Genomic DNA, 15939 nt, shown 5'->3' with positions numbered 1-15939 from the left:
TATTTGGAAAGAGTTGGAGCATTTGGGTCAAAAATCATTAATCAGTCCCAGCTTCTCTAATGATGTGTAGCTTTTATGTTTTATGTAATTGTACAGACAAAATAAGCAATTTGTTTTACACTCATTTCATGTAAATGGTAGTGGTGCTGACTGCCTCCAGCTGTGTGCAGCAGCAGCAGGATTAGGTGCTGAAATGACTTGTTGATTGCAAGAAAATTAATCAATAACAATTTTCACAATCAATAAAGCATTCAATTTGTCAAGCAAGAAATGCCCAACATTTGTCGTTTTGATCTTTTAAAATGTGGGAAGACTTTTTTTGTTTATGGGACAAAACAAGCGTTTTATGATTATATTAGTAATTGCAGCCCACTCGTCCTTTTAGTCCTCATGCATGGCACTAAGGTTTCCTATTGTAGAGGGAACTTGGTGTCGTGTTCATTACTTACCATACAGATTTCTGTAGCCACCAGATAACTGAGCCTGTTGAACCATTCCACATAAGCTTCCAAGTTGCTGGCCTTCTTGTGATCACTGAAGCAGCTCTGCAACAACAACAACAGACTTTCAATTAGCATTTCAGCTAATTGCGAAGCAAAAATACTGCTGAACTGGAAGAATAAAGCTGATATTGGCTTTTTTCAACCTTTTTCCCTAAATCAATGCATCACTGAGCATACAAAATAAACTCTTTGCTAAGAGGACCTGTAGCCAATCACGCTCAACTTCACTCTGCTTCAGTACGCACAATAGTAGCCAATGTTATTCACATTATGCATGCTGGTCCTTTGTGTGGATTCCTCTTGATCTAATTCCACACATTCCTTTGGCCTTACGCCACTCGCCCCCTTGTAGTGTTTCCCGCCAGTGGACACGTCGCTTTTTAACATGCAGACTCAACACAACACACACACACACACACACACACACAGTTATTCCCGTCTTTTCCAAGTGGCTCGTTGGAATACGAGGCAGGCTAGCCCGAGGCACAAAGGCAGCCTTAACCCCTCCATCACCTCACTTCCAAAAAAAAGGGCTGTTACCTAGCAGCGGAACGCCAGACAAGAGAACTCACCGCCAGACACACACACACCGCACACGCACACGCACACACACACACACCTTCCTAAAACAAACCCTTGGCAGTAGCAGTTGCTAGGAGATGAGGCACATGCATGCACATCTCATCCAGACGTTGGGATGATTTGAAGAAATCGTCAGTGAGGTGTGTCCGAGTGTACGTTTCTGAATGTGTGTGTGAAGAGCGGATATTTGGTCTGCTGCTACAGTGTGGAAATCAGTCGGCCTCACTTTGACCTGTGCAGCGGCCAGTCTCTGTGTGTTGTGTAAACTTAACATCAGTCTGCAAGAGAAACTAGGCCGTCTCACTTCTAACCCACACCACGCGGAGACAGATCAGGTCTGCACTGCATACAGGATTTCAGCCAAAAAAAAAGATTGCATAACTACCGTTCTGTATACGAGTCTCTTATCTGGACACTTATTCTTAGAAAAGCATGCAGACGCTACCTTATCGTTGTCCAGAGGGTCTTTCTGGACGAAGGCCTGGACGAATTCTTCAGGTCCGATGTAACTCAGTCTCTCCTGAGAAGGAAAGGAGACATCAACCATCTTTAGTTTGATCAATGCTTGTGCTGCTCGATATAGCAATTCAAGAATTAATTAGGGCTGATGGAAATGAATGGATCCTTTCTAGGGTAATACCTTATGAATGATGGGTGCATTTCCATTCAATTTAAAAAGTACATTGCTGAAATTTCTGCAAAATAAAACATGAATCAGTGTTTTTCTCTATCTTTATGCAGATACATTCAAGAGGATGTGACTATGTTACATAATTAACCAGTTACTGATATATGATGGGATTTCTTGCTTTCTTTATTGCATATTCTCCTTTTTTATTCCTCTCCGTGAATTTCTGGAATTTGCACTTGTTTTTTTAATGCACAAATTAAATGCGTTTTAAAAAAGGCATTCAAAAGGAAAGTTTTTCTTTTGAATCTACAAGGAAACCCTCGATTTTTCAGGTTGACTGAGTTTTTTCAATGACTAACTGATATGTATTGAATACAAAGCTGCTCAAACGTAGGAGGAGCTGTGACGTTTGGTTCACCTTCTCCACCACACTGATTTATAATCAATCATACGTGTCAGCCCTCCCCTTGCTCACATGTTCTCCTCTACAGCATTGATTTGGAGTCATTGGCAGGATTTCTGATTGTTCTTTGGAAGATAACATTTACATCTTAATTTGGTGTGACATGTCGCAACAAATGATTGATATGTTATAACAATTTAAATAGATTTTTAAAATGAAGTAGATGAAAATTTGCCCAACGGGCGAAGTCTGGCTCAATTACAGGTTTCTGAAATCAATCGAAACTGCCCTTGACAAAAAAGGAACAAAAATAATAGATCTAAATAAATATATATATTAAATAGTACAACTTCTGGGTTGCTCTCACCAGTTCTATGTGTGTGAGCTGTTGGGCGACAGTGAATGGGTCGTTGCAGATGGACAGCATGTCTCTCTGGATGGCCGCCTGGGGCTTCGCCTTAAGAGCAGTCAGTCGCTCGGCCGCGGTGGCGTTGATCTTGACCAGCGCCTCCTCGTACTGGCTGAGCACAGTCAGCCTCCTGATCAGACCCTGGCTCATCTGACCGACCGCCTTCCTATAAACCTGATGGATGGATGGAGGAAGGATAGAGCAAGGGAAGTGGAAAGGTGGAAAGACGAGAACCAGTAAGTAAAAACGCTATGTTAAGGATTTATTTTTTAAAGTTTTATATTATTCACTCTGGAATCCAGCATATTGCTCAATGAACACCTTCAGAAATGGTTGATGGTTTCTCAACAAAACTCAAGCATATGAAGGTTCTTTCCACATGAAAAACTCACTTTGGATCATTGGAGGAACCCTAAATAACTCCCAACCTGCCACAAGCTATGGCTTAGTTTGAAACTCAATGAAATTAGACACAGTAACATTGCTAAGAGCATAAGGACCACTATATCAGAAATAACAAGAATGGTACTCAGAGAGAGCAGACCTAGGCCAATGATGCATTCATGTGCAACTCGAATGGTCCCATTTCATCAGTTGGGGATACATCCCGACTGTGGTATGTTTATGATCTTAAGTCGTAATGTGGAAACACCATGGACACAACAAAGAAGATGCGTTGTATTTCATTGCTCATTGCGTTTAAACAACACGCTCCCATCTGTTTCTGAATATAGCAGAAAAGCCTAATCTTGCATGTTAATAAAACATAGCTCGTAATTCCCACCCGTGATTCGGACCCACTCCAACATTTGGTGGGTTCTTCCTTGCCCCATGCTAAAGCCCTTACACCAAGTTTCATAAAAATCAGTAGTTTTTCCGTAATCCTACAGACAGACAGAGCTCAAAAAATAACCTCCTTGGTGGAGGTTAGTAGAACAAGAGAAACGAGGGTGATATACATGTGACCAATTCCCCAGTAGCATGCATGCAACCACTTTGTTTTGCTCAGCTGTAGGCATTTTAGGTTAATCCCTAACCACTCATCTGTGGCAGAGGGCAATAACAACCTCACTAGAATTTATAACGCAGATGTTGACTACATGTCAGCAGAACTAACTGCAAACTGATGCAAGCTTTCGGCCCAAACCACAGAAGGACCCTCAAAATCTGACACCTTCAGAATTTATTTATTTAGCAGAAAAGCCTCTTTTTGGTCATACACTCGGAGGGTCACTCACAATGTTATGAAAGCCTCTTCCTGCCAGCCTCATTAATGCCTCTTAGTCCAACAAGGGCCAGAAGGGGGGGGGGGGGGGGGGGGGGGGGGGGGGTGACTCTAGGCTCCCTGACCTCCTAGGTTAAGAGGTTGTCCTGTTTTGAACTTTTCACTGGACTTCAAACAGGCCACCATTAGATAAGTGTTCCCTCAGTGACACAGCTTAGCGCAGAAGTTGCAAAAAGGGCCAATACAGTGAAGAAGGACATATGTGTTTGATTTTGTGTGTTGTGTATGAATGTGGAGGATCCTTTTCCATAACCACAACCCTCCTCCCTGAACTTTCTGCCAATTCAGCCTTCAGAATCTAGGTTCAACAAACAAGACTCAAGTTTGACAGGGTGGGAAGAAACACAGCTGGCCTTATTATGGATGCCGAGGCACGGTGCATAGACATCAATCAAGTATGAGGATGAAGAGTCGGTGCATCGCTCAGGCACTTGGGGGGGGAAAAACGAGCGGACTTTCATCACACTGCTGGAAACAGCCAGGGGCGGGACCCTTTCTGAAATTCACTTCCCAGGGCGCGACTAATGGATCTGTCTGTTGGTGATGTGACTGATATGTGTGATGGCACATGAACAGACACATTCTCATGTCAGCCAATCAACTGTGGCTCTGTGGATATTGCATTTTTGGTAAGGGGTGATTGAAACAGCACTACAGAGAAGAAAACTTAAGTTGTAGGGAAAAAAGAAAATAGGATTCCAATAGTAGTAGGAGACAAGATGGACTGGAGATCAGAGAGAAAACTTCTTATTAAATAATCTCTGCTTCTTGGCCAGCTGCACAAGAGTCATTGATGATTTTACTAATGGCTATAATTAATGATTATTTTCATTATTAGTTTTTAATACAATGAATCGATTGTGTAGGAGTCAAAAAATAAGTAAAAATGGTGACGACCAAGGTGACGTCTTTAAATGGCTCGTTTTTGTTTGGCCAATAGTCTAAAATTCAAAGATATTCAATTTTCAATGCAATAAAATCAGAGAAAAACAGCAAATCCTACAATAGAGAAGCTAGAACCAGAGAATGTTTTGCTTGAAAAGGTGCATTAAACCATTAAACGATCAACCGAGTATATGAATTTTTGTTGAATAATCTTCTGTCTGTCAACTTATCGTTTTGGCATCAGATGTTTCTCCTGCACTACCAGCCCTGAACACAGCAGACAGCCAATTCAGCACTACTTGCATGAAATTAATGTTAACAACAAATTCTATTCTATAATCAATTACTTTCCATCTACTATGAAGCCATTAATCCAAAAAAACACAGAGAGATTAGAATATATTGAAAATAATTATTAGTTACAGACCTTCATGAAATACCTCCATTCAGCCATTGTAATATCATTTTAAACACTGCACACACTCAGCTATTGCTTGACCACTCTCCTGTACAGTGAGACAAGCCACCAGTGAAAATCGCTCCAGTTACCACTTCAAAGTTAGCCATCTGCCGAAGCTTCTGTCCCCACCACAAACCGAGGACGGGCCAGGGTCGGATAAATATAGTCACCGATCTTGGAGACAACAGCACGGCTGACATCTCTAAGCAGAGGGATTCTAATTTGCTCAAAACTATTGGCGTTACGAATGAGGGGGCCTAGCAGGGGCACGTTGTTCCCTACGCTTTCGACCCTGGCAGTGATCCTGAGGTGGCAGACGGCTGCTCAGTACAAGTCAACGCGACTGAGCGTGTGGTTGCTTCATGCCATCATATCACTGGAGTTCCTGTTTTTTTTGGCTGAGTGATGTTACTTCATGTGGAGCACCATCTGACCTACACAAAAAGACCTGACTGTTTTTAGCAGGTTAGCCAAGTAGCACTAATGAACAGATAGTAAAAGGTGCACTGTGAAGGATTATTTTATCTACAAAAACATCCATGTTGCCAAGTCAAGTTGGGGCAGAAATACCATCAAACCACCTACCAAAGATGCACTTAGCATCTAGCATTCGTTTGCTACAAGTCCAGGTCCTTTCTCGAGTCACTCCAGCCAAGTCCACTCAAGTGTTATATGCAAGTCAAATACAAGTCTTTGTCAGCTGTAAAGTGCTTCAAGTGATCCCAATGATTGGAAAAGCGCTATATAAATGAGGTCCATCTTTTCGGTCTCTGAATGCTGACCATTTAAAGTCAAGTCTCAAGTCCAACTTGAGAAACTCAAAACCTAGTCTAGAGCTCTGGAAATTGACTTAAAACATGAGAGGAATCTGCCTCAAAGTCTTTTTTAAATCAATGAGCATTTTAACTCTAAAACCAATCTGCAACAATTGCTCTGATAGTACTTTATCTTTAAAGTTTTTGTTTTATTTATCTATATTTTACAGTGCCCTGGTGTTCTTTGATGGCATCAGTTGTTCTTTGCTAAAGACAACATTCCATCCTGGTGAACAATAAAGTATTTTATCCTTTTTCTTATCTAACGGGAACACTTGGTTAACTTTTGTTATGAACCAAACCAAAACCAGGCAGTGTTCAGGTTAATATTTCCAACAGTTACTTAAAAACACACCGTACCATGGCACCTGCCATGAAAGGGTCCTGTGCATGCACAGTAATGTTTTTCCAAAGATCTGCCTTGCATCAAAAGTTCCAGGCATCCAAACCAAGATTATAATAAAGCGAAAAAAAGAACTTAGTGCAAAATAAAGACTGCACATTTTGAGGGATGGCAAAAACGCGGTACCATCAAATGAGGTCAGATCAAGATCACAGCGTTTGTTTTCTTCTCGACTGCTGCTTCCCTATATATCCAACCGCATCCATAATGACAGTCTACTACAGAGATCAAGGTCCTGGAATGTTTTGAGTGTGGTCTGGACACGACTCTGACCAGATGTTCGGGACATCTATTCTAGACTCGAACCCTTTCCCAGAGTGCTGCGGTCAACGCTCTGAAACTCTGTACTTAAGACCTGCTTATGGTTAGACATTTGTGTTTTGTTTTCAAAACATGGATTTGGAGAATCTGTGAGAAAGAATAATGCAAATTAGTTCTGATCAAACCACCGCTGTTGGACTACTTCCTTACACTTCAACAGCTGGACTTCTTCGCAGAAATATCCTGCGGCATTTGCACGACCCAGAGCAAGGAATCATTTTATTATCACAGGTTATCATCTATGGATATGTGAATAAACAATATCACAACTTTACTTCCTCAACATTTGCTTGTGGTAATTTGTGAACCCGAGGCACCAAAGCTTCCTTAAGAACAATTCATTAAAAAAAAAAAAACATTCTCAGCCCCGCTGTGCTAATCATGAGCACACATGCCTGTGGCTTAAATGATATCGCAGGGTGATATCTGCAGGGTGTTGTAAAGTATTGTAAAAGGTTGCTTTGTCAACACTGTAAATACATCTAGTGTTCGGAACCTTTACATGGAAAGAGCTTTAGTCTGTTAATGCCACATGTCAAATGTTCTGTTCATACAGGGTCAATCAAAGGCAGCGTCATGCTCCCCCCAGACACATGATTGTGCCACATTTAAAAAAAAAAAAAAACACATTTATTGCTGAGGTCTGAGTATGCTGTGACATTGCTAGAATCGTTGCCCAACAGCATAGGAACTCGTCAAAGTCACACAATTGAGCAGATTTATTTTTTAAAGAGAAATTGAAAGCAAAAGTTAAAATTATTTCGCAATCGAAACCAACTTTCTGTTTCACTTTTCTTCTACCATCGTTAAAATAGTTTATATTACAGAGAGATGTGCTCTGTAATGAGTGATCATGTCACATTCCATTCAACCTACAACAAAGGGAGACAAGTTAAAAACTAAAACTGAATAAATGAGTGGAGAAACTAAAATACTGCTGATGCTGGCTAATAAATTCTGAGGAGGCAACTTCCTGGCATAGTTTGGATCTACTTGTCCTTAAGGATCACTGCAAATCTACAGTAAGGTGGTCCTCCGAAGACGATCACTCCGAATAATAAGACACTTCATATTGCTTTTTCCCCATACTTTGTACCCCATCTGTAGCAGAAATACCTAAGTGCTTGTGTTGCTTGTTCAAACTTGTTTGTAGCAATGACCAGAGATTTTAGGTGATAAAAAAAGGAAAAATAAAAAAAGGAAGGAGAAGGCTTCAAATATGCCCTAATAAGCCATTGATAAGCTAGAAATGCACCTGTGGCTTTCAATGATATTGATACTCTTAAATGAGGCACGTTATCTTATTTTGTTAAATGTACAGAGCATGAGATCACCTCAAGGGAAAATTACCAGGGAATCTTGTGTTCCATGGCTTTCTGTTTCCTCAAGGCCAGAATTGATTTTATCCAATAGCAGCCAATCTACTGAGAAATCAATAGGCGTTTGTGAGACCAGCAAAAGACAGAATCCATGTCCATGAGCCTGACCGAGGGAGTGTGTATTACTGATGGTCAGTTAAGATGCGTTTTATGCCCCGGGGGCTGAAGAGAGCAGACGTGGGAGCTGTAAATGTGTCCAAGTGTCATGTCAGAAACATATTGATTTCAAGATTAAATTAGGATCAATACATGTGCTTGTACTATTGATGAGTCATGTTAAACCTGCATAAAAACAAGTTGGGATGGGTGTTTTTCTTGTGTAGAGTTGTGAAGGAGGGATGTCTTCCATCAGGACAGATGGATATTTGTGTCTCCATCATTGTCTGGTCCTAACAAGCCCCTGCTGCCTTAATGTTAACGCCAACCCCCAACAAGATACACAAGTAACTTGGATATGCAACGCGTTCTAAAGCAGAGCACTCCAAAACACATATGAAACCATCAGGACACGCAATGAAAGAACCCCGATTCATGATGACTAACCCAATTATTTGTCTAGACTGGAGCAAAGTGAAGTGGGAACGCTACCACTGGTGACATGAAAGGGAAAGAACATTTGATATAAAGCCTAATAAACCTAATTGGAGCAGTAACAGACGAAGACCGTTTGTGAAAACTCTGAGAAGTACGCAAAGGGAAAACTACAAGTAAGATGATGGTTTGAGGGGTATATTTAGCATATCCTGGGAGGCAGGGGTGAAAACAGCTAGCAAGAAATAGTTACTTCCTCTAAAACCACAACATTGTACATTTCTAGTTGTCACCTTAAACAAATGATATACAACAGGTTAATTTGCTACTAGGCCAAATCTTTTACTTTGAAAAGGCTAGCTGTTTTCCCCCCTGCTTTCAGTCTTTATGCTACGCTAATTGTCACCCATTAATCCTCTCATCTATCTCTTAGCAAGAATGCTAATAAGCGGATTTCCCCAAAAATGGTCAGCTATTCCTTTGAGGTGCACACATGTAACTTAATTTAAAAAAAGTCACATTACCATTTCCTTTCATGGCACACAGAGCATGAGTCACTGCATGTCAAAGCAACTATTCTGTATCGAATTGTCCAACAGTGGAGGGTCTCCATGTGCAACAAAGATAACAGAGGGTAGGGGACAAAAACAGTTCTACCCCACTAAATAAACTTCGATCCAAACAGCGCAGCAGAGGCTAACGGCACGCTAAGCCAGCAACATTCAGCTCTGCAGCAGTGAAACAATTCAAATGCTGCCTAGGAAGAAGCGCCACAGAGACGACAAAAAGGACACCTAGCCCATGAACAATGGGACTTTTCTCTCAAATCAGCGAGCCTCAAAACTGCTTTGTTGCCAGAGATACCCCCTCTACCGCTATCTGCAAAAATCTGCCTGTGCCTGTAGCTTTGCTGCACGTGCAGTTTACAACACGTCACCCCACGGCTTGTGATAACACTTACACATATTATCTGATCAGCAGACAAGTCTTTTGTTATTTAACTCATTTAGCATGAATATCTGCTTTGTTGCATGTATTCGGTGAGCAGCAAAAAGAAATAAAAGACTGACCTCGTCTCCACTGGCCAGCCGGTGGGTCAGCTCCTTCAGGCTCCGCATCATCCTCTCGTCCCTGAAGTCGTATGGGAACGTTTCCGTCCACTCTGTCAGCAGCTGGAGGATCTTGGGAGCGATCTTCCTTACTCTCATCTAAAAATGCCGGATGAACACATAAGCATTTAGTGAACAAACTACGACGTATATGTCTAGATTTTCTTAGCAGGTTCACAGCTAATATTCTACCGATTTCTTAAAATTCATGAATAGGAACTAGAAATTTGATATAGGGTACCTTGTCAGCTTGGGGATCGCTGAGTCGCTGTTGCTCCATGCACAGGTGACACACCTTGGACATGAGTTCATACGGGCGGATAAAAAGACGAGAGCTGAGCAGGAAGGTGAAGATGTAAGTTCTCTGTGGAGAAACAATGTAATATGTTTACTACAAAACTAAATCACATGTCAAATTGATCATTTAAGTTTAATGAAAAGGCTTTCAAACCACATTAAATGAAAATTCACTAGGGGGAATTATACCTAAACAACAATATATATAAATATTGTAATTCCTGATGTACTGAAAGAAAGGGAAAAGCAAGAAAGACAAGAGACAGAAAAAAAAAAAACTTTTACCTTGAAAGAAAAATAAACCACCAGGGATAAAGACAAAACACAAAATGTAAATAAAAAACAATACTTACATCTGGATAATAGTCTAAGGTTGGGACCAAGTGGTGAACGAGGGCCTCCAGGGACCCGGAAGCCAGGTTGTTGTCATGATAATAAAGGCCAGGGTAGCCTTCCTCCTTGGTCTGGTAAAGGTTCTTGTTGTAGCTGCCGGTGTGCAGCTGCCCTGTGAACGGTGGTGTCTGAGGCATGTTGTCCTGCAAAGAGAAAGAGCACAAACACAGGAATGGTCAGTCAACACTCTTCTTACTTCTTCTCAGATAGATATTTCACCGCTGATGCAGGGTAGCCAGACAAATCCAAAATAGCTCTCAAACACAAACACAGACGGCAAAACTTTGAACGCAGTCGGTCAACACCCTTCCTCTGCTGGATCCCTGCAGTCCATTTTGAGGTTTCTGGATTTAGATTTTAGGTTATTTGGACGTACAAATGGTTGACTGAAAAAAAAAGCTGAAATGCAAACTGTGGTTGAGACACAAAAAGCATGAGAGTGAAAAAAGTAGTGAGGTTCATGTGTCATCTGCTTTACAATGAAAAACACTAGAATAGACAGCTCACCGACGCTTTAATCAGTTTTGACCCCACTGAGCTTTACATGGAATTGAACCCATAACCCTGGCAGTATAAGATTCTTGCTGTACAGAACCAGTTATAGCTCAAACATAACTGCATAAGCAGCAACCATATTTCCAAATTCTCAGAAAAAAACAAACAGATTGAGGTTTCAGATTTCACATTTGAGCGGGTATTTAACAACAGACGCATAAAGAACGTTCTGTGAAAATGAAAGTACACAACGTGTAAGAGCTTGTGAGACATTCAGGGTCAAACTGTAGCCCTGCAGGATGTCCTGACACTTGTTTTACCCTGAAAGCACTCTGTATGATCACATTGCCCGTTTACTTCCAAGTGTGTGTGCGTGTGTGTCACAACAACTCATGATTCAGGGTAGAACATGTCAAGTGGAGGAGCACGTGTGCAGTCCTATGCTAGTGCGCTAGTGTCACGCTAATATTGATCAGAACATTGCCATAGACTCTTGTCAAACTGCTCCTGCAGTGTTATCCACTTAACATTGATCCGTACATTCCAAACAATCACGGCTTTGTCTGTTACTCACCAGATATGTTACTTCCAATGAGGACGAGTTGATAGCACAATACTGAACAAGCCATTTTGGATAAGTTTTGGAGAAACTAGGACTGAAAAATACAGGAAAACAGTACAGCTAGTTTCAATGTCTGGCCAAATTTGGAGTCATGTTATCATATCCTCTAAATAGTTTAAGAATAAAATTAACATTTTGGAGTGCATTAGATTTGGTATAATTCTAGTATGTGTGCTTGTGTTCAGACATTTTACATTTAAGAACATTTGTTTAATGAAAAAGTATTTTTTTCCTAAATAAAAAATAAATGTCCTCACTCTGACGTCTAAAACTCAAACGGGTCCTCACAAGGATAGAAACAACAAGCTGTCACACACTTTCCTCCGACAGCCTCCTGACCTCTGAACCTGGCACTTCGGCTCAATCCCATGCCAGGCAGACTTATGGCTGGGGAAAACACAAAGGGCCTTTTCACACTGGGTGCAACAACCCCGCCCCCACACACCATCACAATCCTCCACACCCCCACCTTCTAGACAATATGCTGCCCCATGGCTGCCTGCAGTGTCAGGAAGCCTTCAAGGCTGCCAGGGACGGATACGGGGATGCCAGGAGGTATACACTGCACCTGCCCGCACACTGCCACAAGGAGTTCAAATACATTAAGGGCTTCATTGTCCCATGATGTAATTTTGCTTTGCAGAGACGGCTTACAAAAGAAAAAAAGAAAATGAAAAGGGGTAAACATCTGCTGATCAGACCATAAAGGGGATTAACAGGTACTAATTATTAGCATTTAAGTCTTGAGCTTTAAAAATCACAAGAAACGGTTCTGTTTGCAGGAGCACATGGCAGATAAAGGTTCCTAAAAATAAAACAGATTATTCATAAATTCACTTAAAGCCTTCACCCACACGAGACAAACCACCCACCCTTTACTTTCACACACATGCCAGCCCATAATGCACGCGTGCACACACAGACCATCGCTATTATTCAGCCAGACAGCCATGGCCATTTCCATGAGAAAGGCAAGTGTGAGGAGTCAGAGCACAGCAACCGGAGCATCTGCTGTGCCATGTGGCTTCCCAGACCAGGACATCACGAGTCTGATGGAGGGAGATCCTGGTCAACTCTGTTTGGATCTTTGTTTACTCCACAGAGGGTTTTCTACCAGTACTACAGTACCACACTGTTCTACTTAGCAGCATCCAAGTACAACCACAGAACTGTACTGTCCATAAAGAAGCTCTGAACATGCCACTGGGGTGCAGATGAAGAGCACATCAACAGCAGCAGGTGATAGAGGACTGAGAACAGGCCTCATTCACTTTTCCCAGCTGGGATCTAAACCACCAACGCCCTTATCCCACGCTCACTTTCCTTACCATTAAGGTGGGGGTTGTTTTGGTTTGACGTGGAGCTTAAATTTGAATACTCCCTTCATTGTTTTAAATATTTTTTACTTAAAAACGATGTATTTCTTATTAAAGTTAATTGATACATTATTTTATTTTTTAAATACTATCAAAATAATTGCAAAGCAGTTAGGGTTAACCATTTTAAATAAGAGGAAACAGGAGAGCACTGGTATTGAACGGGGAATCTGAATCGTCCAGTCACATTAGTGCACTCCAATTGCTGCCGTAGTTCAACATTTCATTGGTGTTACCAGTTATCCTTCATCTACCACACTGCTCAAATCCACACATGCACATCCTCTGAAGCCGATATGAACCTATATGAACCTCAGGTCGCAGAATGCATACGGTGAAAGTAAAAATATAATATTGCAACAAGTTGTATTGATGTCTGATGTCTTTGAAAAGGCGAACGGTTTGGATCAATCTCGTGCTGCCGGGGGCAGGTGGGCTTCTTTGTAGATAAAAGCAGTGTTGCCAATACAAAATAAGACCTCTGATAGTGGATGCCATGAGATCAGATGTTGCACTTTGTTCTCTGCCCTAATCTCTCCGTCTCTTAAAGCCGAGCAGAACCTTTGCCTACCAGCAGATGCAGGTCACTATTGTGTTTTAAATCCCATTTTTAAAGGCATATTTGGGCATTGTATTGATTGATGCTGGTCATGGTTCGTTTTGAGGATTTAAAAAATGCTCTTGATTTTCTTATATTATTTCAAATGCACTTTATCTATATAGAAATGTTCAAACATGGGTTAGAAATGTCTTCACTGAATCGAGAGAAAGACCGAAAATAAAATAAAATTGCATTTCCTTTAGGGCCACTTTTGGTGATAACTGAGACGCTATTCTCAGGCCAAACAAATGCTAATCAGTTTGGTTCACCACTATCATCACCACCACTATCATCATCACCACTATCATCATCACCACTATCATCATCACCACTATCTCTGCACTGAAGCCAAGAGTGTCTGTTCTCCACACACGCCAACTGCAGCCTTCACCATAATCCTAAAAACAAAGTGCAGGATGCTTACAAGCAGCAACAACTGAGACACATAGATTTACATTTGGCTTCCAGGTGGTGTGTGTAGTAGTAGTAGTGAAGGGTGTGTGGGGGGGACCACATGTCGAGTCCCCTGGCCTGACTAAAGCAAACTCTTAGCACATTGCTGTTGGTTTAGCGTGGCTGCTGGCTGGGTGGCAGTAGAAGGTAAACAAACAAAATGCCACAGCTTGCCTACCCACTTTTTTTGTGTGTGTGGAGGGGGGGGGTTGTTTAGGTTGGAAGGATGGTTTTAATTATAGTCTTGCTGGCTATGCGTGTAGCCATCTGCCCTAATGTATGAAAAGAAGTCTGATTTGGACTTAAATTGGATTTAGAAACAGAGTATACGCACATTTCTCGTTTGCGCTCATCAAAATATGTTTTTCTACTCCACTAAAAACAAATAGAGCTTTAAACGGACATACAACTTGTTTCTTTTTGGCTGCACATTTCTCAGAACTACATCAAAAACAATGACATGTCAGAATTTTCTTAGCCACCAGCTTTAAAACAGGGTCTTCTTTAAGTACTCGGGCACAGGCCTACTTTTACGCTCTTGAAGACACTGTTCCTACTGTAAAGACTGATTATTACATGGCACTGAGTCTCTGAGATGATTCAGGTATGTCTCGTGGTAGTCTTGAGGTTTGGGGACTTTCTTCCCTTCTTCCTAGTATTCACTCAGCTGAAACGGGAACTGCAGAAATGAAACTAAAGGATACGGATTTAAGCATTTGGAGGTGAAATACTAGTTGAGGAAACAAGGAATTTTCTAGTTTCAGGCAACGATTCACTGAAACGCTTATAGAAATAACAAAATATTTCTTCTATTTTGTCCTGTGGGGCAATTTCAAAACAGAAGGGCGGTGGCTTAAAAAGCACCAAACCTCCCCCAGGCAAATATATCAGGAGTAAAACCCAACCATTTACTGGAAATGACCATCAGGCTGCAGAGCCATCAATGACAATTGCAGGTAAGATTTGCTTCCAAACGTGTGGGTGGGGAAGCTTCCCCAGAGGGAGAATGATGGAGCCCAGCCTCCTTGCTAGCACAAAATGCGTTATCAAAAAGAGCCGACGGAGGCTCTTCCCACCGCAGCGTTAACGACCGCTTGTGATGAGCGCCCTTCAGCAGTTCAGAGGCTGTAAAGAAAAAAGCCTGAACACACAGAAAATCGTTCCCGTGGTTCACAAGATGTACACCAGCAGTGTTTTTTTAAGCACTTCCCTGATGCCATTTCTCTGAGAAAATTCCCAGATTGTCCTGCAACCACTGAGGCAGGTCAAAGCAGTAAAGCTCTGAGATTTGTGATGTAATAAAGCATCCTTTGCGGCATAAAATGTAAACCAGCAATGTGCTTGAGAAGTGGTTTCAACAGAAAAAAATAAAAAGGTGTTTTGCCTTTGCTTCATTGAGGCTGGAGAAGGAGGCTACAGCAGTAGAGGGACTGTGATGCAGGCACAAAGACACTTTGAGGGACCAAAAGTAAATCAACAGCCCCCCTTTCTACTGCGTAAACACTTTAAGGCATGAGGAATCTCACTCATCCATGGCTTGAGGAAACGAGGGTGAGAGATAGCAGAGTGGCTGCACAGGGCTGCGAAGAGGCCACAGTGGAAGTAGTCTAAACACAGACGGCTGTTTGAAGTTGGCGTGTGGTCAGAAGTATTTAAACTAAAACTAGGCTGGAGAATATTTTTACCCCAACTGTCTAACAACATTTTGGTGGAACTTTACTTAACTAGTGCATAAAGTTGCTGTTTTTAAATGCGACATGAGCCCAGATTAAAATGCATAATGTAAAGCTGCCTTTAGTGACGGCTCTATCGCAGCAGCCAACTTCACTGCAGGTGCAGGGTTGCCATTTGCCCGGCCTCTGCCAGGTATCGTAACAGCAACGTCACGTGGACAACAGCGCTGTTTGTGTGAGTGTGTGTTAAGAGACGGAAATAGAATTTAAATGACTAATGTAGGATTAAGGATGGTACATTTTTGCCCTTCGA

At 41.7% G+C, this 15939-nt stretch overlaps 1 protein-coding gene across 1 annotated transcript in view; it reads right to left on the bottom strand.

The window, feature by feature from the left end:
• rasgef1ba (RasGEF domain family, member 1Ba) overlaps window positions 1-15939 on the bottom strand; it is a 31290-nt gene that overhangs the window by 13714 nt on the left and 1637 nt on the right. The window contains exons 2-7 of the mRNA XM_029439454.1: window positions 10367-10549; window positions 9958-10080; window positions 9678-9815; window positions 2487-2702; window positions 1531-1605; window positions 450-545 (exon numbers count right to left, since the gene is read on the bottom strand). Coding sequence (XP_029295314.1) covers window positions 450-545; window positions 1531-1605; window positions 2487-2702; window positions 9678-9815; window positions 9958-10080; window positions 10367-10543 — 825 coding nt within the window. The 5' untranslated portion in view covers window positions 10544-10549. The remainder of the gene's footprint in view (window positions 1-449; window positions 546-1530; window positions 1606-2486; window positions 2703-9677; window positions 9816-9957; window positions 10081-10366; window positions 10550-15939) is intronic.

Source organism: Cottoperca gobio, chromosome 9, assembly GCF_900634415.1.
Source record: "Cottoperca gobio chromosome 9, fCotGob3.1, whole genome shotgun sequence".
In the NCBI taxonomy this organism is placed as follows: Eukaryota; Metazoa; Chordata; class Actinopteri; order Perciformes; family Bovichtidae; genus Cottoperca; species Cottoperca gobio.
The sequence above is the reverse complement of the archived record's forward strand: the minus strand, read 5'-3'. Positions and strand labels throughout refer to the sequence as shown.